This window comes from Sus scrofa, chromosome 7, assembly GCF_000003025.6.
Source record: "Sus scrofa isolate TJ Tabasco breed Duroc chromosome 7, Sscrofa11.1, whole genome shotgun sequence".
NCBI classification, from domain to species: domain Eukaryota; kingdom Metazoa; phylum Chordata; class Mammalia; order Artiodactyla; family Suidae; genus Sus; species Sus scrofa.
Genome location: NC_010449.5, coordinates 115,004,081 through 115,027,134, shown reverse-complemented (window position 1 = coordinate 115,027,134; position 23,054 = coordinate 115,004,081). Strand labels below are relative to the sequence as shown.

The 23,054-nt window shown below is 41.7% G+C and overlaps 1 protein-coding gene across 15 annotated transcripts in view; it reads right to left on the bottom strand.

The window, feature by feature from the left end:
* Positions 1–23,054, bottom strand: part of UNC79 (unc-79 homolog (C. elegans)) — a 262,072-nt gene that overhangs the window by 1,210 nt on the left and 237,808 nt on the right. For all 15 annotated transcript variants that reach the window (XM_021099643.1, XM_021099645.1, XM_021099642.1 and 12 more), the window contains 6 exons: positions 21,799–21,888; positions 19,570–19,745; positions 18,481–18,667; positions 16,789–16,986; positions 14,377–14,454; positions 1,525–1,566 (listed from right to left, as the gene is read on the bottom strand). In XM_021099643.1, coding sequence (XP_020955302.1) covers positions 1,525–1,566; positions 14,377–14,454; positions 16,789–16,986; positions 18,481–18,667; positions 19,570–19,745; positions 21,799–21,888 — 771 coding nt within the window. The remainder of the gene's footprint in view (positions 1–1,524; positions 1,567–14,376; positions 14,455–16,788; positions 16,987–18,480; positions 18,668–19,569; positions 19,746–21,798; positions 21,889–23,054) is intronic.

Here is a 23,054-nt window from a genome sequence, read left to right as displayed (position 1 = left end):
GGCAAGACCATGGTAGTTTAGTGTCTGTCCTCCCAAGGTTCACGGTCGACACAGGCAGTGCCGGGCCGGACTTCTGCAGGCAGAACTTACACATGGCACGGAGCTGTGTGGCCTGAGGGCCAACTCTCAGACTTGGCAGTGCTCAGGGCAGGGGACCATGTCTCTAGCGCCCCCCTGGCTCAAGTCCATCCAAGTAATGCCATTCCCATCGGGACTCATTCATGGCGACACTGGTACACGGGCTGACACTTAGTCTTGTCCCCCAGGGGCTGTTCACTCTGTGAGCCTGGTGCCAGGCTCTACAGGTTCAAATCCTGGCTCATCGGTAAACAATTTAGGGAACAAGTTTTTTTTTCGGTGTTTGGATTTTCTCACGGGCCAGGCGGGGACAGGAACCCTCGCCTGATGCGGTTATTGTTACGGATAAAAGAGTTAACAGAGGGGTCAGAACAGATGTGGGCACAGAGTAAGTGCTCAGGACGTTTTAATCAGGATTATAATTGCTCTGTTCTCATGTTAATGAACATGAAGGAGCTAGGTTATAAACTTTCCTTATTTTCCCAGCTTTTCGTCAAGTCCCGTTGGCCTCTTCTTAGCACTCTGGGCAATGTCAGACCGTCAGAGATGACCGCCAGCAGGGGAGGGGCAGTTTGGAAGGCTTCTAGGACAAGCACCTTTCACAAAAGAGGCTAGTACTGCAACACTCAGCAGAGCCGCCAGCCCTGCCGGTGGCCATAAACAGCACGAAAGCCGTGAACTTAGACTCAAAGCCCGTGATCAGCTGACAGCTGCAATTCTCACTTGGGGTCTGGATCCCTTGAAGTCACCTCCTTTCTTTCCACTAGCATCCCTCACCAGCTCTGAGAGGCAATCCAGCAAGAAGGCTTTAGGCTTCTCTTCCTCCCCTGATACTCCCAGTGCCTTAAATGGGACCCAGTTTTGGGTGGAACAGTTGATTAGCTTTGCCGTCTTAACATCAAGCTTCAATAACTACATTTATTATGAAGCCACCGAGGATGTTTGGCCCTACAATGATGATGTGTCACTCAAGGTGGGGACTGGCAGTGACAAATACATTCCCCCTCCTGGCTGCAGGGCCCTGTCCAAGTAACTCCTTCTGATCCTGTTTCCTCTTATGTAAAATGATGGGGGGTGGGTAGGTCCTTTCTAGCTCAATTCTGTCATTCATTCAATGACATTCATTTCCCTTTCTTAATAGAATTCTTCCCTTAACCAAAAGTCAATCTTAGTGGCCAGGAAATAGCAGGGGCCATGCCTGGGCCTGGATGCCTTGGGTATCCTGCGAAGGTGGGGTAGCTTTTCAACCCATATTCTAATCAGAAACTGAGCCTCATCCAGACTCCGGGGTCCTCCCCTCCTCCCTTCATCAATGAGGAGCAGTAGAGCAGCTGTTCCTGCTGTCACCTTGGCCCCTTACCTGGCCCACAGGGTCTCCTGTGCTATCAGCCCCAGAGACCTGGAACAGGTGTAAGTGGAGCATCATGGAGCCCAGGGGCAACTTACCTTGATATTTGACTGAATCATTGGCAACCACATAGGTATCAGCTGTATGGAGAAACACAGAAGCCCCGTTATTACTGTTCCCCATTCTCCCACATAAGCTCTGCTTACTGCGAGGCAAAGCGGTACACGAACATCACGCATCGCTCTAACATCACAAAAGGATGTGGGCCCCTGTTGTGGAGTTACCCGCTATCAGGAAAAAACAAAAAAAAGCAAAAAAGCAAAAAACGTCTGAGGCCAAACCTTGCTGAGCTGGTGGCATTTGGAGGTTAATAAGTGCCCTGTGAGCACCCGAAACACACTTTTAGAATCAATGACTGATTGTCTCCTGAAAGCTACCAAGCAAAGGAAATTAAACATGTATTTATTTAATGAAATCCTCACTTTCTTGAAATATAATTTCCTCCATGGGATCTTTAGAACTGAGTCTCCAAGCAGCATGGCGACTCTGCCCATAGTTGTTAAGAAAATAGCACTAGGAGGCAGTTCAAATGCTGAACTGATAGAAAAAGACCAGCCCTGGGCTTGCCTGGCTGTGATGTGGAAGATGAGATGCAGCCAGAGGGAGCTGGGGTGGAGGTGCACATGCTGCTCTGGCCAAACTAAGGCTCTCAACCCCCAGGCGCCTCCGTGCCCTGCCCCTCCGAGGCCGCCCTTCCTAGGAGGCCACAGGTGACCTGCCTGAGTACCCCCAGCAGTGCCCTCCTCTGCTCTGGTCTCTCGCCACACTGCAGGCCTTCTAAACACCGATAAACATTCACAGCCTCATAAATCCAGAAGTAGGGACAGATTACAACATTCCCCAAAGTGCGTGCCACAGATCTCCACTTTGATAGGATTTAAATGAGGGAGAAGGGCTACGAGCTAATAAGTTTGGAAACGCTGGTTTCTTTCAGGACTGCTCGGATCTTAAATGTGCTCACATGTATCATATCATTTCACTCCATGCTCCCTCTGACTCTCCACTCCAAGGAGCAGAGTTGATATGGGATGAATTGTGTCCACTGATATAGATGCTGAAGTCCTTGCCCACACAGCCTCTGATGGGACCTCATTTGGAAATAGGGTCATTGAAAACATCTTGAGTGAAGAAGAGGTCATTCTGGACTAGGGAAGACTCTTAATTCAATATAACTGGGGTCCTTATACAAAAAGGGGAAATGTGGACACAGATACACACACCGGGAGAATGTCACATGAACATGAAGCAGAGATCTACAAGCCAAGGAATGCCAATGATCTCCAGCCAAGCCCCAGAAGCTAGGGGAGGGGCCGGGACAGATGCTCCCTCACAGCCTCAGGAGGAACCAACCCCGCCATCACCTTGATCTCTTGACTTCTCACCTCCAGAACCATGAGACGGTAAATTTCTGTGATTTAAGTCACTCAATCTGTAGTACTCAGCAGCCTAACAAAACTAATACAAGGGTACTCAAGGAAGCAGAGCTCAGAGGCAGGAGTGTGCAGAGGGGTGAGGAGGCAATGGGGGTTCACGTGATGCTGACAGGTGAGTTTCATAGGAGAGGGTCACAAAAAACAAGTTTAGAAAAGCAGAGTGAGGCCTCTCATCATCTGCCCACAGATGAGTTGGGATAGATGTCACAAAAGGGGATCTGGATCCTATTCCAAATTCGATATAATTTCTGAAGAGGGAAAACCCCATTCACCGTGAGAAGAGCTATGCTCCAGAAAGATGACAGTGGCAGCAGTCTGGAGACTAGGGTGAGGAAGGACAAAGAGCACGGAGGCAGGAGCCCAGTGGGGAGGCGGCCTCCATGGTCCAGGTAAGACCAGGGATAGATTCTGAGATGGAGAAGGATGCTGTCTGCAGACACAGCCTGTGGGGGTCTGAGGACTAGTTTGCTCTTTGGATGGAGAGAAAAGTTAATAGTCAGCCTGGGCCAATGGGAGGACAGCAAGGCAATGAACAAACCGGGGCGAAAGAGGAGGTGAGCCTGCTGAGATGGAGATAGAATGTAAATGATCTGTCTGTTCACCAGTCATGGCCAGGGGCTGCTGGCCTCATTTAGTTCATCGAGTCATAAAAACAAACAAACAAACAAACAAACTTGGTGAAGTGGTAAATTATATTCCTATGCTTTTGTTCTCTAAACTAAATCTGGCAGTTTTGCTTTCAACATTCTGGTGACACATACAATTCATTAGTTTGGCTTCCCTTGTTGTTTACTTCTAAACCTACTGTTTAATTGCAGCCATTTAATGCTCTGTCTCTAATATAACCATTGTGTTTAGAAATAGAGTATGGTGTGTCCCAGAAGATGATGCGACTGGATTTAAACTCAAACTATCAGAAAATGACACCCTCTCCCGCTTTCCCTGTCACCAACCCTCATAACAAAACTGTGTGATTACAAAGGTTGGTGCCAGAGAAGGGGGCCCTGGAGCCTAGGAGGACTGGCTCGTATGGAGCCAGTGGAGAAGGCGAAAGAAGAAAAGAAAAGAAAAGCTTGTCTGACCACTTTCTCCCTAATATCTGCAGGGCGAAAACAAAGCCCTGAGGGTCCTCACGTCTATAAAGTTCTGTCGACTTTGACCCATTTAATACAGATGCCGGCCCGTATGCCTCTTGATATTTGGGAAATACCTGACCTGCCTCTCTTGTTAAGATCCTGAGGGGATGAGGTGTGCAGGGACCAGGGAGTACTGGGCAGCCTGTTCCTGGGTGGACACCTTGCCCAAGGCTGCCCCTGGGGCTAAGGACCTGTGTGAGGCAGTCAAGGGAAGAGGGAGGCTAATTTTCTCTTCTCTTATTATACTTTTTTGGCCTCACCCTTGACATGTCATGTGGAAGTTCCCAGGCCAGGGACTGAGCCCATGCTGCAGTTGTGACCCACATGGCAGCTGCAGCAATGCAGGATTCTTAACCCACTGCACCGCAAAGGACCATCCCTGAGGCTGATTTTAGAAATGTTTCTGTTATTTTCCCATTGATGTAACATGTGACCATAAGACTCTATATATACCTGTCAGGGGCTTCAGGTTTGTGATTTATAAACCGCATGATCAAAGGCATCAGGTTAAAGTTTGCTGTGATTGGTGGCATTACACCAATGAAGCAGTCATCCTACTTCAGGAATGGTACTTTGACTACTGAATAATGTTCATTTCACTATCCTTTTGCTAGTGGCTCCTACAAAGCTGGCAGTAAGAATCAGATATAATTTACCTGGGGCTCTGTAATATTATGATAAAATTGGTTGGTTTTCTCCTTTTCTTCTTCAAAAACAATATCTAGAACACTGACGGGCATTTTTAAAAACAGGTTGTTTTTCACCAAAATGAAAGTGATCATTTTCCTCTCACCTTGGTTTTTGCTACAGAATAAATTAAAAACTTCCTGCTTGGTTGTACTATATTCATTTTACTCCATGCTTCCTACAGCCCTCAAAACAAAATTAGTCATGAAGGCTTCTCTTTCAGCCAAGATGGAGTAACAAAGACCAGATTTACACTCCCGCCTAAAACAAAACTAAAATTCCAGATGAAGTATATGAAACAATGGTTTTCAGACATTCAGCATCATCAGTGCATGACACTGGTCACTGAGGGAGAGGAAGCAAACAAGGTGAGCCTTACAATTATCCTAGCTCACTGTCAAGAGGGAGTTTTCAGGCAGGGGCACAGGGAGGAGGAGCCCCAGCAGAGTCTGGCAGCCTTCCTGTGTGAGGAGATGGAACTGGGAGTCCAGCGAGGCCAAGGTAGCTAGTCTGTAAGGCAGAGTAGTGGAAAGGAAGGAGCTGTATAGAGAGACAGACAGAGAAGGAGAGGAAGAGGGGGCTAAGTTTCTGAGGCTCTGTAAAGGGTTCCCCGTGAGTCTTCAGCTGAATATTGACCAGTAAACACATGTGAGAAAACTATCCAAGGCCAAAGGAAAAAAAAATAACCTAAAAAGATTTGAAGGAAAAATCCCAATGATCACACAGCAATGGCTTGTGTTTCCACTAGTTAGGGTGGGAAAATCTTGCAAATCATAGAACACTGAGTAGGGTACTCAAAAGGATAGTACTTAGCAGTGAAGAAATAGTAGCTCTAGACAAAATGCTGCTCTGATCCCACCCACCAAAGCTTAATGTCAAGTCTCAAAGACATAAAACTGTTTCTAAGTAATTTAAATATGTCATAGAATACAGCTCAAGAATACTCATAAGAATCAAAAATATCTAGCACCCAAAAAAGTCAAATTCAAAATGTCGAGAATCCAGTAAAAAATTACCAGCCATGTTAAGAAGCAGGAAAGTGCGATCCATAATGGGAAGAAAATCAAGCAATTGGAAAAGATCCACGAATGACAAATAACAGAATTAGTACACAAGGACGATACAACAGTTATTGTAACTATATTTGATATGGTCAAGAAGGTAGGAAAATACTGAGTATGATGAATAGAGGTGTACAAGAAAGTTTGAAAGAAACAATAGCTGACACTTTTCCAAACATAAAAACTATAAATCCACAGATCCAAGAAACTCAGCAAACCCAAGGACAAGAAACATGAGGAAAACTACACCAAGCCATGTCATCATCAAACTGCTTACAACCATGATTAAAAAAAAAAAAGAAAGAAATCTTAGGAGTTCCCACTGTGGAAGAGTGGGTTAAGAATCTGACTGCAGTCACTTGAGTTACTGCAGAGGTACAGGTTTGATTCCCGGCCCGGGGCATGGGTTAAAGGATCTGGCATTGCTGCAGTTGTGGTGTAAGTTGCAGCTGTGGCTTGGATTCAGTCCCTGGCCTGGGAACTTTCATATGCCATGGGTGCAGCCGTAAGATAAAAAAATAATAATAAAAATAAAAATTTTAAAAAATCTTAAAAGCAGTCCAAGAAAAACGACATATTATATACAGAAGAAAAAAAGTCAAAATGACAAAGGTTTCTTCTCAGAAATAATAGAAACAAGAAGACAGGAAATTGCATCTTTAAGACACTAGGGAAAAAAATTTGAACATGGGATTCAATAACTAGTGAAAATATCTTCCAAAAATGAAGCAAACTAATGACTTGATTCTCAGACATACAAAAGCTGAAGGATTTAAGAGCAGACCTACACAAGAAGTAGTAAGAAAGTTTTTTGGGCAGAAGTAAGATGAATATTTAGATCTACAGAAAGGAATGAAGAAAACTGAAAAAAAAAAAAAAAAAAAAAAAGTAAACATGGCAATAACAGCATGCGGGGAGCCGAGAAAATGCAGGGACTCAAAACAAGGACCTTGCCTGATGGCAGAAAAACCTGAAGGCAGGTTCTTAACCAAGAAAGGGAGCCCACCCGAACGGTACAAGCCGAAGGTGGGCTTTCGGTCAGGAAAAAAGCTCACCTGAATGGTACAAGCCGAAGGTGGGCCTCTGGTCAGGATAAAAGCCTGCCTGCACCGTACAAGCTGAGGGCAGGCCTCAGGTACACAGCTCTAACTTTGATGTTGATGGGGAAGAATTGAGGCTTTCCTGGGAAAGCAATTTCCATGTTTGCACTGGAGAACATGGAATGTTTCTCGGGTGACTTAGTCTTTCCTGCTGTTTCATTTGTTATTCAGTTTTTCTCAGTCTTCCCTGATTATTTACTTATTATTCTTATTTCCCATTCTTATTGTCCTGCGGTGATTTGTGACTTAACAAAATTACAACAATAGTATAATAAAAATTTCATCCTGAAGGACTTTTCCCCTATTTAAATCCAACTTAGTTAAAACATAGTGTTTATCTATTAACTAGTTATATAGTAACTTTAGAGTTAGGATTTTAATGAGGTCCATAGAAGTTAGCCATATCTTATCCAAAAAAACCTAGCTGTGAGTTTTGTCTTTGATTTTAAAAGCTTTTTAGTGATAGCTAGTTTAATTAAGTTGATTTATATTTACTCACACTGTCCCCCTGCCATAATGCTTTGAAGATAAACACCAGTCTACAAACAAAGTTTGCAAATGTTAATTCTTGTGTTTTATGGCCTCTTCAAAGTACTCACTAAGTTCAGTTAAGATAGAGATCTTAAAACAGGATGCATGGCTGCTATACCATGTAATAGTTAACCAATGTACTTTTAACACTGTAATGTAATCTGTAGTGAAAAACTGTCTATATAATCAACCACTGTTGCCAATAAAGTTTGAGCAGTCCAGCGCCCTGAAAGAAGGGACAAAGAGGCTGTCTCCGTAATTGTACATTCGCCAACACCGCACCCCTCTCCCGATCGGGAAGTGCGTGCTCCCTGGTCGCCGGAGCTGGCCTCCGGCAACAGCAAATATAAATAAGTGTAAAACAAATGGTAAATTGCTTCAAGAGATAATTGGCCATTTAAAGCAAAAAAACATGGTTTGATTTATAACATATATAGGAGTAAAGTGGGAGTCAAATAGCACAAAGCCTAGAAATGAAGTATATTCTGGACATTCTTTTCCTATACATGAAGTGGTATATTATTGTTTGAAGGTAGACTGTGTGAAGTTAAAAATGTAGACTAGGAGTTCTCACTGTGGCCCAGGAGGTGAAGGACATGCCATAGTCTCTGTGAAGATGCGGGTCCAATCCCTGGCCTCTCTCAGTGGGTTAAGGATTGGTGTTGCCACAAGCTGCAATGTAGGTCACAGACGAAGCTTGGATCCACTATTGCTGTGGCTGTGCTGTAGGCCTGAACCTGCAGCTCCAATTCAGTCCCTAGCCTGGGAACTTCCACATGATGCAGGTGTGGATGTGAAAGGAAAAAAAATTTAATAAAAATTAAAAAAATTAAAATGTAGACTATAAACTCTAAGTCAACCACTAAAACAACTAAGACATACAGCTAATAAGATAACTAAAAAAAACACACTTAAAGAACCCATGGGTCAACTAAGTCAAAAGGGAAATTGAGAAAGTATTTTGAACAGAATGGAAAGGAGAATATTTCAAAATTGTGAGGAATACAGGTAAAACAGTACTTAGGAGGAAATTTAGAGCACTGAACGCTGCTGACTGAATAGAAAAAGGTTCTCACATTAATGACCTCAGTTTCCATATTAAGAAACTAGACCAAAAAGAGGAAATTATATCCAAATTTAACCGTGTAAAAACTCAATTAGTCAAAATGAAGTTAGAAAAAGAGGGAGTAAAGGATAAAGTACATATGGGAAATACAGAAAACAAATAGCAAGATGATATTTTAAGCCTAATAATATCACATAACACATTAAATGAAAATGGTTTAAAAACCCAAATTAAAAGGGACTGTCCGATCAGATTTTAAGAAAAGTGCAACATTTAAGTATATGCTGCTTATAAGAAATACACTTTGAACATAAAAACACAAACAGGTTAAAAATAAAAGGATAGAAAAAGATATACTATCCTAACACTAGCCAAAGGAAAGCTGGACTGCCTTTTATTAATACTACGACTGAATAATATTATTGAGGAGAAAGAGAACCATTTCATAAGTTCAATTCATTAAGAAGATACAACAGTCCTAAACATTTATGCACTTAATAACAACTTCGTAATCTGTGAAACAGAAACTGATAGACCTGAAGAGATAAATTAGGGAGATATTTCAATGCCTCTTTCTCAATAATTGATAGACTAACGAGGCAGAAAAAGAAGGGAGGAGATGAAAGACGAACACCACCACCATCCACAAGCCTGAACCGACTGTCACAGGAAACTATACTAAACGACAGCAAAAGACGCAGTCTTTTCTATTACACACGGTGCGTTTACCAAGATAAACAGTATTCTGGGCCATAAAACAAGCCTCAATACATTTAAAATGAGTCAAATGATACAAAGTATGTTCTCTGAACACAATGGAATTAAATTAAAAATCCGTAACAGAAAATCTCTAGAAAATCTCCAAATATTTGGCAACTAAATTATATACTTCGAAATAAGCAATGTGTCGAAAAGGAAAGCAAAAGGGAAGATAGGAAGTATGCTGAACTGAATGAAAATGGGTACCCAAATGCCAAATTTTAAGAAGCCAGCAAAACCAGTACTTAGATGGAAATTTATAGCACTAACCACTTATGTTATAAAAGAAAAAAAAATCAGAGAATTCCACTCCCACCTTAAGAGATGAGAAGAAGAAGAGAAATTAAAGTCAACATAAGAAAGAAAATGATAGAGAATAGAAATTAGTGAAACAATAACTACAGAGAAAATCAATGAAAACCAACCAAAAGCTGGTTGTTTTTTTTTTTTTGTCTTTTTTTTTTTTGCTATTTCTTTGGGCCGCTCCCGCGGCACATGGAGATTCCCAGGCTAGGCGTCGAATCGGAGCTGCAGCCACCGGCCAACGCCAGAGCCACAGCAACGCGGATCCGAGCCGCGTCTGCAACCTACACCACAGCTCACGGCAACGCCGGATCATTAACCCACTGAGCAAGGGCAGGGACCAAACCTGCAACCTCATGGTTCCTAGTCGGATTCGTTAACCACTGCGCCACGACGAGAACTCCTGGTTGTTGCTGTTTTAAATCAAAAACTCACCAAAATTGGAGTTCCCGTCGTGGCACAGTGGTTAACGAATCCGACTAGGAACCATGAGGTTGCGGGTTCGATCCCTGGCCTTGTTCAGTGGGTTAAGGATCTGGCGTTGCCGTGAGCTGTGGTGTGGGTTGCAGACATGGCTTGGCTCGGATCCCGCGTTGCTGTGGCTCAGGTGTAGGCCGGCAGCTACAGCTCCGATTTGACCCCTAGCCTGGGAACCTCCATATGCCGCGGGAGCGGCCCTTGAAAAGGCAAAAAGACAAAAAAAAAAAAAAAAAAAAACAAAAACCTCACCAAAATTGATAAACTTTTATCCAAACTGATCAGAAGAAAAGAACTGAGATCACATATCACCAGTTTCAAGAATGAGAGAGGTGACAGAACTACTGGTCCTACAGATATTAAAAGTATAATAAAGGAATACTATTAACTTCATGCCAATAACGTCAACTATTCTGCTGAAGTGAACAAATTCTTTGAAAGACACACATGACCAGAGATTGTTCAAGAATAAACAGATAAGAGCAAGAGACACATTCTGTGTCTCAGTTGCGGCTAAGCGGGTTAAGAGCCCAGCATAGTGTCTGTGAGGATGTGGGTCCGATCCCTGGCCTCTCAGTGGGTTAAGGACCTGGCATTGCAGCAAGCTATGGCGTCCGTCGCAGAGGCAGCTCAGATCTGGTGTTGCCATGGCTCTGGCGTAGACCTCAGCAGCAGCTCCAATTCAAAGCCCGAGAACCATATGCCACAGGTACAGTTGTAAAAAAAGAAGCAGAAGAAAAAAAAAGAATAAGCAGATAACTTAAATAGTCCTATGACTATTAAAGAAATTGGATCTGTAATTTAATACTTTCCTGCAAAGAAAATTCTAAATCCAGGCAGTTCCACTGGTGAATTCAACCACATATTTCACAGAAAAAAAAAAAAAAAATCAAACCCATACAGATGTTTCCAGAAAACGGAAAGGAATACTTTCCAAATTACTCCGTAAGGCCATCACTACCTTGATACCAAAACCAAAAATAGTTACTATAAGAAAACTACAGTCGAATATTCCTTATAAACATTGACGTGAAAATATTTTAAAGTGTTAACAAATAGAATTCAGCAGTATATAATAGAATGATACATCAAGATCAAATGCGGTTTGCCCCAGAATATAAGGTTAGTTTAACATTCAAAAAGCAATCCATGAAACTCACTCTGCTAAGAGTCAAAAAAAGAAAAATCAAACGACAATCTTAATAAATGTAGAAAAGGCATTTAACAAATCCTACATCTATTCCTGACAAAAATTCTTAGCAGACTAGGAATAGAAGAGATCCTAACTCAGTCTGACAAAGGGTAACTATGAAAAACTAACAGTTAACATTTACATTTATTTAAGGCTTTCTTCCTAAGATCAGGAACAAGACAAGGTTTCCAACTCTCATGCCTTCTATTCAACCTGTGCTAGAGGATCTAGCCAGAGCAAGGGAATAAGAAAAAGACATAAAAAGTATAAAAATTCAAAAGAAAGAAAACTGCTTCTAATCACACATGACATAATTGTCTACAAAGAAACTGATGAAATCTACAAGAAAGTTACTAGAATGAATGAATTTAACAGGTGGCCACGTATAAGATCAATAAAATCAGTTATATTTCTAAATACAAGCAATGAAGTACCAAAAATTTAAATGTTAAAAACCATATCATTTATAATACCATCAAATTATTATATACATTTTATTATATAAATTCGACAAAATATGCTATCCTTGTATATGGAAAACTACCAATTATTGCTGAGAAAAGTTAATGAAGACATAAATAAATGGAGTGATTGATATATTGTCTTCACAGATTGGAAGACTCAATATTGTTAACATCTCAAGTCTCCTTAAAGTGATCTATATATTCCATGCAACCCAAATTTCCAGCAGGAGTTTTATAGGAGTTGATGAGTTGATTTTAAAATGTATCTAGAAATGCAAAGGCCCTAGAAGAGCCACAAAAGTCTGAAATGGATGTAAACAATTGGAAGACTTATACTACATGGTTTCAAGGCATATTAGAAAGCTATGGTAACCTAGACAACATGGCACAAAGAGACAGATCAATAGAACTGAACTGAGTATCCAGAAATAGAATCATACACACACGCTCAATTGATTTTTGACAAAAGTACAAAGGCAATTCAATGCATAGAATTTTTAACAAACAATCCTAGAATAAAAGGATATCCATAAAAATAAAAAGTACCACACACATACACAAAAGTTAACTCAAAGTGGATCACGGTTATAAACGAACACCTAACAGAAGAAAACATGTATAATAACTAGCATAAAACACAAAGAAAACCATTTGTGATCATGGATTAGGCAAAAATTTTCTTAAATACAACACCAAAAGCATGATTCATAAAAGAAAAATTTGAGAGATGTTATTTCATCAATATTAAGACCTTCTTCACTGTGTGTGCTCTTCACAACACACTAAGACAATGAAAACACAAACCATAGGGAAAAATATCTGCGAATCACATATCTGACGAGGAACTTGTATCTTAAAATTCAATAATAAAAAAACTTGGTTTTAAAAATGGGCACATAATTTTTAACAGATATTTCATCATGCAGATATATGGACAGCAAATAAGCACATGAAAAGATGTTGAACGTCAAGTGTCCACAGGAAAATGCAATTTACAACCACAAGGAGACATCAGTACACAGTTCTTAGAATGACTACAATTAAAAATTAACTCCATAAAGTGTTGCCTAAGATGTGCAGGCACTGGAATGCATGCTGCCGGTGTGAATGCTAACAGGACACAATCGCTATGGAAGTTTGTTAACGTCTTAAAAAGTCATACACATATATGCCCCAGCAATTCCACTCACTAGTCATCCAACATACATGAAAGCCTATAACTACACAAAAACTTGTACATGAGTATCCCTGACAGCTTTATTTGGAAGAGCCTCAAACTTTCAGAAATAGCTCGGATGTCCATTAATTGATGAGTGGATAAACAAAATGAGATCTCCATATAATGGATACTACTCGGAAATAAAAAGGAATAATCTACTGATACCTGCAACACGGATTAATCACAATATACTTATTCCGAGTGAAAAAAGGCAGAAAAAAGCATAACCACTGTATGAATCTATTCATGAAACTCTAGAAAATGCAGACTCATCTATTCTGCCAGAAAGCAGATCAGTAGGTGCCTGGGGATGAGGAGGTGGGATACAGGAAGTGGTGGAACAGAGACTAATAAATGTGGGTGGGGACTATATTCATTATCTCGACCGTGGTGATGGTTTCAAGGGTATAATATATGTGAAGACATCAAATGGTACCTTTAAAATATGTGTAGTTTTACCATATATAAATTATATTTCAATAAAGCTGTAAAAAATAAAATCACGTATGAGGATCCAGGTGTCAGTCACATAGTTTCTCTCATAGTGGTGACTTGGGCTAGTGACTGTCCAGCAAGAAAAGTTACATCTATCCCATGTGAACCAACCACCTTGCAGTTTTCTGGTAACAGCCAAGTCTTCCCTAAAAATGTGCTGCTTTTCTTCAGCACTGTGTAAATTAACTTGACAAGTTGCCTTTATTGAAGGGAGTCAGCCAAGGAGCGAAAAAGCAAGTTACAAAGTTCTAAACTGATGGTGGGCTAGGGTGGGGTGGGGGTGATGGCGGCCGAGATCACGGAATATAGAAGTGGAAGACAAGAAGGAGATGGAACAAGAAAAGGAAGGACAAAGAAGCAGTGAGATGCAGAGGTGGGATGATAGGAAGGAAAGAAAGAAAGAAGAGAAATAATAAGAGGAAGAGAGGGAGAAACCATGTTCTCCTTCACTCTTTTATCTTTTCATCACACTAGGATGTTTCTGATGTCCCCGCATAGATCGCAAAGGCTTCAACTACTTTCATACCCTGTACAATGATTTAGAACAGTAATATGAGAAACTAAATTTATCTTAAAGTACCATCTACCAAGCCAAACAATTACAGACTGTTTTCCTTAGTTTTCTGGATATCTTGCAAGGTAAGGTTCCACCAACCAATTTATATTATTCTAGGGTCATTTTCAGATCAACATTCCCTAGTGATATTTTAACTACTTGTGTTGCATGCAGCGATGGTGCCACATATTTAACCCAGCTAGAGTTGGCCACAGTGGTGGGGCAAGAGCAAAAATGACACAGTAACTATTTGGTGAAGGATTGTTAAATGAGCCCAAATCCTCCAGCCCCAACTTGGAATGTTGAAATTAAATCAGTTTTATGTTCCTCTTTAGAAGGTACATTCAAAATAAATCCACGTTTGTGTTTAGAAGCAAGAAACGGTTCATAAAAATCATAAGATTTTCCTACCTTGACAAAAATTGTTGAATTGCATTCTTGCAATGCCTCCATTAAACTAATCACATGGAGACACACCATTTCTACCATCTGAAACAACAAACATGAAAATCAGGTCCACTCCCAGTGTTATGGAAACAGGGTGCAGCCACAGAGAACCCAGGCCCTATGCCCGTGAGGACTACCTGCACAATGACCATAGGGGACCGCAAGGAGTGGTGTTTATTCACCTCTAAACTGAATTTCATGAGGTTTTGCAAATGTCATGCCTTGCTCATCCAGCTCGGGGCTGCCAATGGAACTCAGGTATTGCCCTTGCTAGTCTGCACTGCACTGTGATTCACACCAGAGGATAAACGGCTTCTGTTTCCTTCATTTCCAATTTCAGAATTCTTAGGCTTAGGTACTTTTCTCCATCTTGATCCTTTCTCCACAGTTTCTTCACTTAGAGTGACTGGTTAATTTACTGCACATCTGTTGTAAGCTTTGCTTGTTGCGGAACAAGGCAGCCATATTACGACAGTACAAAAACACAATAGAGGAGTTCCCCTCGTGACTCGGCAGTAATGAACCTGCCTAGTATGTACGAGGATACGGGTTCGATCCCTGGCCTCACTCAGTGGGTTAAAGATCCTGTGTTGCCATAAGCTGTGGTATAGGTTGCAGACGTGGCTCAGATCCTGCATGGCTGTGGCTGTGGTATAAGCTGGCAGCTACAGCTCCGATTCAACCCCTGCCTAGCCTGGTAACTTCCATATGCCGCAGATGCGGCCCTGAAATAAAGTAATAATAATACAATAGAAAAGACATCCCTCATCAGAAATCCCTATGGCTGGATTTTAAACACTCCAGGGGGATTTTCCCAGATTGGTTTATGTGGTTTAAAAGAGTTTTCAGAATAAAATTAATTCAAATGTATTTGTAACATTATTTGTGCGAAATTCATCTGTAACAAATTCCTTTCTAACATTTGAATGTCAAGAGAGATTTGGAGGAGAAGTGTTTATAGTGTCAAAAACCTAGTGACAACAGAAGGAAACTCTGAAACTCTAGTTTAAATTTAAGGTCCCAGTTTCACTGTAAAAGAACAGAATAGAATACTTGGTCTCTAGGTGCCTTTTTATTCCCAGGCTCTTTGATCTAATAAATGTAATTATCTCTGCAGTGGTCAGAACTGTTCACACACCCTAAAGTTTTGCACATAAGTCTCCTTTAAGTTGAATAAAAACACCTCTGTCCCTATAAAACTGCCTTGTAACATCTAATTCTTTAAAGAAAAGAAAGTGCTTCACTAAAGGAAAAAATAGAATCCCCTTTCCAATTATAACTAAGAGAAAATGTTTCTTAGATTAATAGTCCATCAATCACAAATCATTGCAGAATGCCTTTTGTGGCACTGCTGCATTTCTGGGCATACTGGACTCATTATTAGGGCATCTGCCAGTTCCCTTGCCCCTTACAGATAAGAATTCTACAGATGCAGACCCCATAACCAAGCCACCGGATGCTGCTTTCCCAGCTGAGCACCCTCCTCCAAAGCAGCAAACTGAACCAAAGGACTCCGTTGCAAATTCCTTCACGCACCCTCCAATCTTGACTCCAGAGGACTAATCCGAGCTTGTTCAATGAAGTAGCCTCATGTTAACCAAACCTCAGGTATTTTCCAATGAGGTGAGCCATCCACATTAAAGCAGAACTGGAGCCTAGGTCCTCAGAGGGCAACTCAAACAAGTGAGACTCTTTTCAGGTTTTGAGCCTAAGTGGAATTAACACATATGATTGATCTGCTTTAAAAGATGACCTAATTGGCTATGTTTCTTTCCAAATGGCCTCGACAGCCAAAAATAAGTCTTCCCTCCTCACTCTCTGACTTCATAGTACAAGACAGTTCTTCTTTTTTTTTTTTTTTTTGCTTTTTTGGGGTTGCATCTGCGGCATATGGAAGCTCCCAGGCCAGGGATCAAACTGGAGCTGCAGCTGCTGGCCTATGCCACAACCACAGCAACATCAACCACAGTGGGATCTGTACTGCAGCTCATGGCAAGACCAGACCCTTAACCCACTGCACAAGGCCAGGGATCGAACCCACGTCCTCATAGATCCTATTCAGGTTTGTTTCCACTGAGGCAAATGGGAACTCCCAAGACAATTCTTAAAGATACAAGCTCATATATACGCTTTCTTTGGCCTTAGACAGAGAAAACAAAAATTGTTTTGACTGAATTTAATTGCTCGCTTTGTTTTTCATCAAAGGTATTATGCAGGTAGAACATCCAGTTTATAAAATAAAAATTCACCAATCCATGTATATACTACTACAACTGAGGTCTTTAAAAAAAAAACAAAACTCCTAACATGAGGACTGAGCATAGTTTACACACTGTAAGAGACTATCCAAGAGGGGAAACTCATCTGTGAACTCACCACTTTGTTATGGGCCATCAGCTGAAGGATGCTAGGTGTCACCCTACTCCAAAACTCTAGTGCGGTCAGGATCGCTGTGAAGCTGAATTCATTCTGACTTTGGACATTTGTAGCTACGGCACTTTGTTCACAATATACAGTCCAGAGCTGAGCAAAGATAAATGCGTGGAAAAGAGAACACATGTGCAGCACGGAGGTCTGAAAAGGAAGAAGACAGGGAGCTGTTACATTCTAATGGGGCCACAGTGCTCCAGGGAGCCCTCCCCACTCGGCGTTGGCCTTCCCAGGAGCACAGCCAGAGTACATGTAATTCAAGAGGCTGAGGCTGGAGGAGTCAGCTCCAAGTTACAAGCTTGTGATTCATCACCTTCAAACGGTCTGCTCTTCACTCAGTGGGAGTGCGCTCAGAGACCAAGCATCTTTTCAGAGAGAAGGCACCTTAGTGTGCAGAATAAATCTACCCAGCCTCTTCCCCTTCAGTGAAACTGACATTCCTATCCCTAAACAAGATGAGGCAGAACAATCATGCTCCCATTTTAGGGTGTTTGCTCATCTGTAACATGGGGATAATAGCACCCTCTTCAAAGAGTTGTAGTTTGGAGTAAATGAGATGACATAGTTGAATGCAGTGCCCAGCACTTAATAATGAGGCGACCACTAGGAGGAGTGATAACAGCAGTAGCAGCAGGAAAGGCAGTATTCCTAACTAGCGGTAAGTTCTGAGGGGGTGAGCACCTGCCACGTCCTAGACACTGTGCTCAAGACTTCTCATAGATCACCTCCATAATTCTCGAACCATCTCATCTATTTTACAGATGAAAAACTGGAGCTCAGAGAAATTAAGTAACTTTCTCAATGTTGCAGAATTACAAAGTACCATCATTAGGAATCAAACACAGATTGGGTTGAAACGTTAGCAACTGATGGCCTAATTCCTTCTGCAAACACCATTCAGGTCACTTGGATGGCTGCTCTATTTTACTGCAGAATAAATTTATTGCAGGTCAGTTTGCCCAGGCCTAAATCCCACCTGTCCCCAAATCCACCCTGACCTCCTAGAATTTGCCTAAGCTCTGGGAAGGAATCTTGGCTCCTCATAGTTGCTTAGGACCAATGTGTCTAGTTTGCTTGCATAGGCTCACAATTGATGCCTGCCTTGGGTTTACTTTACTTCCTTAAGCACAGCCATCTGTCTCTATAATTTATAAGTTCTTCTGTGTAGGTGATTGCGACATATAATTTAGTGAGTTCCCAACTGGCCTTATTTTCACTTTGTATCTTCATATATCTCCAGAGATTTGAGTTGAAAAGACAGTGCATGAAAAATTAGAGTATAAATTTTCCTCCACTTCATATTTGGTTCTAAAAACTGATCACAGAATTTTTATTATATTTCCAGCCTTTTATTTCTCCTCATTATTTTGAGACAGAAAAGCCTAGGAAGCTAACTCTTCCGTGCCTCCCTAATTTATCTTCATAAAAGTAAACCAAAAAACAATTTAGGGGGAAGAAAAGACAGTCTGGGAATTTAAACAACTTTCAATAAGGCATTAGCACAAAGCTGCTTTCCTAACATCCACAGGAGGGCAAGTGATAAGATGCATTTTCTTCTCAGAAGAAACATAATTGGCTGATAAGGGTTTCCATTAGCAATTTGATGCATATGGCTTTAATCTTGCAGAAATCACTTACCTTTGATTGCTCTGGAAATCCAATCAGGATGACAATAAGATGGTCTGCAATATGGGAACCTGCATCCAGAGGTATGGGCAGACACAGAGAGGAGGTATTGGGGCACACCGCGTTATGAGTGAGGGAACCCAGGAGCAGCCAGGACAACAGACGGATGTGGGAGACACACTCGATGAATTCTTTCGGTCTATTAGGGAGGAAGGAAGTGTCAGAGATGTTTCTGGGTTTTCTGTTTCTAAGCTCAACAAATGCATAGTGATGGGAGGCCTTAAAAGTGTGGTCTGGTAGGCACTTACATACAATAAAACACCAAAGCAACAAAGTGCCCACAAAATGAGAAATCTGTTTTCCTCGTTTCCCCCTCTAATCCTGGATCTGAGCTTCTTGAGCAAAGCGCAGCCTTTGGTGACACAGGATTAAATATGCTTCCACAAACCTGGCTGCCTTTCTGACTAGCTTCTCTTTCTAAACTCCTTCCTCTCTTCTCATTAGAAAGCTCTCAGAGGTCACCACCAGCAAGGAAGGAATAGAATAGGAGATAAAATACACAGCTACTCATTATCCTGTTCTCCAATAATTTTCTCCCCCTGCCCCCCTCACCTGCACCCCCCAACCCTGCTCCAACTCTTTCCTCTAGCCAGGAAGCTGCCCGCGCAAGACCGTCAAAGCTGCTCCGAGTCCCCAAATAGATCAGGGGCCTGCACCTCCTTACACTCTCTTTCACCTCTGATGTAGATTCTGTTCAAGCTGCCACCTAAGCTCCTTGAAGGCAGAGGCTCTGTAAGTGCTCAATAAATACTTCTTGATTTACTTTACTAGTTGAAGAATTAAAGTGATAGTTCTAAGCTCCAAGTTTTCATCATCGATCAGGATGACTGAGGTTTTTGCACAAGGGCTAGTTTTACCGGCAGCATGAAGCACTCCTGTTCAAAAATGCTGCCAGGTCAGCAAGCATGGAGCTGGGTTTCAATTCCCATCTTCCCAAACAACCATAATCCACTCCTGCAGATCTTCAAGACATTCATTCACTAGCTCTTGCTGAGCCCCGCGGCATTTCCTGCCTCAGAGCCAGAATAATTAGGGCCTTACCCTTGTTGCATTGCAGAAGGGGGGTGATAGAGCCAAGGCAGATAGCGAATCACAGCTTTGTTATCTCTGTGGTTGCCCCGTGAGATTTCCATGGCTGCAATCTGAGCCAGCCCGACTTTGAGATGTCCACCAAATGTATCTTCATGAAGAGGCTGGGAACATGTCTTCATGTGGCTCTACAAAACCAAGTGGTATTTTGTGACTTTGTCAGAGTACCTGGGGACATTCCAGGCCACTCTTTAAAAAGATCAGGTTGTCTTCTCCACACCTTCTATCACCACTCCCAAGCAGAAAACCCATTTAAACTTCTTTAGAGGCTTCCCACTATTCTTAGCATATAGGGAAAAAAATTCCTTAGCATGCCCTAAACAACCTGGGATGATCTAGATACCGCAGATCTCTGCCTCTTCTTACCTGTTCATCCTTGTGGTTCCAGCTACACTGGCTCTGTGTTGCCTTGCATGACTGGCCTTCACTCAGGTTGTTCTCTCTGCCCAAAATACTCTTTCTGCCTCTCTTCACCTAATTAACCCTATGCACTGTTCAGATTTTAGCTCAAGTGTCACCTCCTCTGGAAAGCCTTCCTTGATTTCCTCCAGGAGGCTTCCTAACCTCCCTGGCTAGGTATTATCACCTTATCAGAAGCTCTTATGCCACTGTCTATCCCTTCTTCTTGGCAAATGTGAACATCACAATTCTACTTTAGTTTGTACGAAATTTTCATTAAAATTGACCTCCACTGCCAGACTATAAATTAAATGAGGGCAGCCACTGTGTCTGTTTTTGCTCATTATCAGATCCTTAAATGCCTAGGACAGTGTCAGGTATGTTATTAGTGCTCGGTACATATTGATTGAATTAATTCAGAAAAATTGCATTGCTCAGTGTAGCTTAGTGGAAAGAGCACCGAAGTGTGAGTTGAGATCTAGGTTCTAGACTCAGTTCTGTCCTGTTTAGTCACATGGCCTTAGATAAGCCATTTGCCACTTGACCTTTCTGATCTGTTTTCTAATATGTAAAATCAGAGGGTTGGATTATCTCAGCAATCCAAACTTTTGGTCATCATGGATCTTTATTACTTTTCTCTGTATTTTGAAAGTGGCTATAAAACTGCTTATACACCAAAGTCATTTCAGTGCAGGAGACCAAGCTCAGCAATTAGTCATGCACGTGTGAGAGAACACTAGGAAAGCTGACTCAGAAACGCTGGAGTTAGATATCATGAGAAACCATCAGTTTAAATTGTGATCCACTTTCCACCTAGCACTTGCAAATCTATCCCCATCCCAAGAAACACCCGGATCACCTGAGCAGACTCTGGACAGAGTTGGGTACTAAAGAGTTTTTTCTTTTTTTTTTTAGGTGATGAACTTCTGCGAAGACTAGGTCCTATTTATCAAAAAGCCACAAGTAGCGCCAGGTTGCAGTCTGGCTGCTTTTCGGGCCATGTTTGGATCCTCTTTTGCCCTTTGTCCTGGGCCTTCCTCAACAATCTTTGAGCTCCCTAGTTGACTCAGGGCAGGGAAGCTAACTTGCTCCCGAATTCATTCCACCCTGAGAAATAAGCAATAACCTCGACAACCTCTGGGATTCTGTCCATATGCAAATTCAATGTTGTTTTGTCTTTAATTATTTTCTTGAAGGAGATAGCTTTGATGCAGATAAAAACCATAAACAATCTATGTTTGCATAACGTGTACAGATTTCATACACACGAAAGTTTACAAAAGTCTCTTCCCATGTATTATTTTACATCAAACCTTGTAATGTCAGCAAAGGTAAATTTATTTAGGTAGGTTCATTAGACTTATTTCGCAAATAAGGAAACTGAGACTCAGGGCAGTTAAATGATGCTAAGTCACACAGTGAAAGGAGAATGGATTGGGGGTTACTACAGTCTTAGGTCACCCCTGACTCTACCACTTAGCAGCAGTGTGATCTTGAGCAGATGACTGTACCACCTCGGGCCTAATGTCTCTCTGTGTTGTAAAATGGGACTATTTTACCAGAGAGGCATTGTCAGAATTGAATAAGCAGCACAAGTAAAGGTAAGCACAGAGCTGACGATGTGTAAATCTCCTTTCCCTCTTTGCAGAGGCAGAACTCAAGTCCCAAGGCTCCCAGGACATGGGCTCTTGGGGCTCCAGGTAACGAGAAATTCCCTTTCAGCCTGCTTAATTCTCCAAGGAGGTCTCTGTTTGGCTAATGTGAGAGGGGAGGTGCTCTTACCTTGAGTTTGGTCAGCGTGTGCATGTCTGCCATGAAATCCAGCACTTCGTTGATGTACTGTCGCACACACTCCATCGCCGCCGTCCCGCACTGCAACACAAGCACACTGCTGGGTGCACGCTCTGAGTCACAGCCAGCATTTGCGCCCTGACTGCGGTGATTGTCTCGCTCTGATTTCTCGCTGTTTACTAATGAGTTGTTTCATTTTCTAGGTTTCTGACTCACTCCATTACTCTCAGCATAGTCTGGGATTGTCTGCCCCCAGTTTGAACAAAAATGGATAAGAGGTGCGTGGTGGAGAACAAAGAAACAGGCATGGCCTGTGGGAGACAGGCTTTCTTCCCCTGGGTGATTGAACTGATTTTTGTTTGCTTGGTTTTAACCTGGTTGGTACACAGAGATTTAGCCTATATAACGCCATTAGTATCCGTCTTTATGACATGAATCACCTTAAGACAACTGTAACACTTTACCACTCCAGGGAATCTTAGGTACACAGAAAATATGTGCCACCAAATTCTACCACCATAATCTTAGGTAGCTTTCTCTATCAAAGAAAGTATGTAAACAAATATTGTGTTTTCTGGAAGAGTCAGAAATCCTTGTATTCAAGGGCTTACAACTTAACTTCTTGTACATAGTCAGTACACTATTAAATAGATAAATGTATTATTGTTGATTCTTGCTGGGGTAATTAAAGAAAAAAAATGAAAAGGGCATTTCCCCCACATACTAGTAGCATGTTTGAGCAGTTTTAAAGCGTAAAAGAAGCATCCTTGTGTTTCAGTTATTAAGTGGAATAAACCTGCTCCCTCAGGCAATGCCGTGAATTCAGGATTATAAGCAAAGAAAAGGAAAACAGACAGACAGGCTGCTACATCAAAGCTGTAAGACAGAACCCATACATAAAACTGGAAATAACGTGGCTCAAAAGCAGGCCCTCTTTGAAGCCATCTGAATACTATGCTAAGGCCTTTCTTAGCTTTCTTTAGGAAAATCTGGAACATTATATTTAACTAGCTCGCCCAGTGGCTCTCATTTTCCCATATTCATGTAAATCTGCACAGCACTGAACTATATCACCTCCTATCTCTTCTAGAATGTTACGCCTGTCAGTTCCTCTGACAGGATAACAAACAGTAAAATAAGGTCATTGGCAGTTCTGTCAGAGTGTTTTCCAAGCATTTCATATGTTCTAAGGTTTGCTCCTTTTAATTTAAATCAAGTGAAGGAATTATAAAAGGTTATTGTGTTCC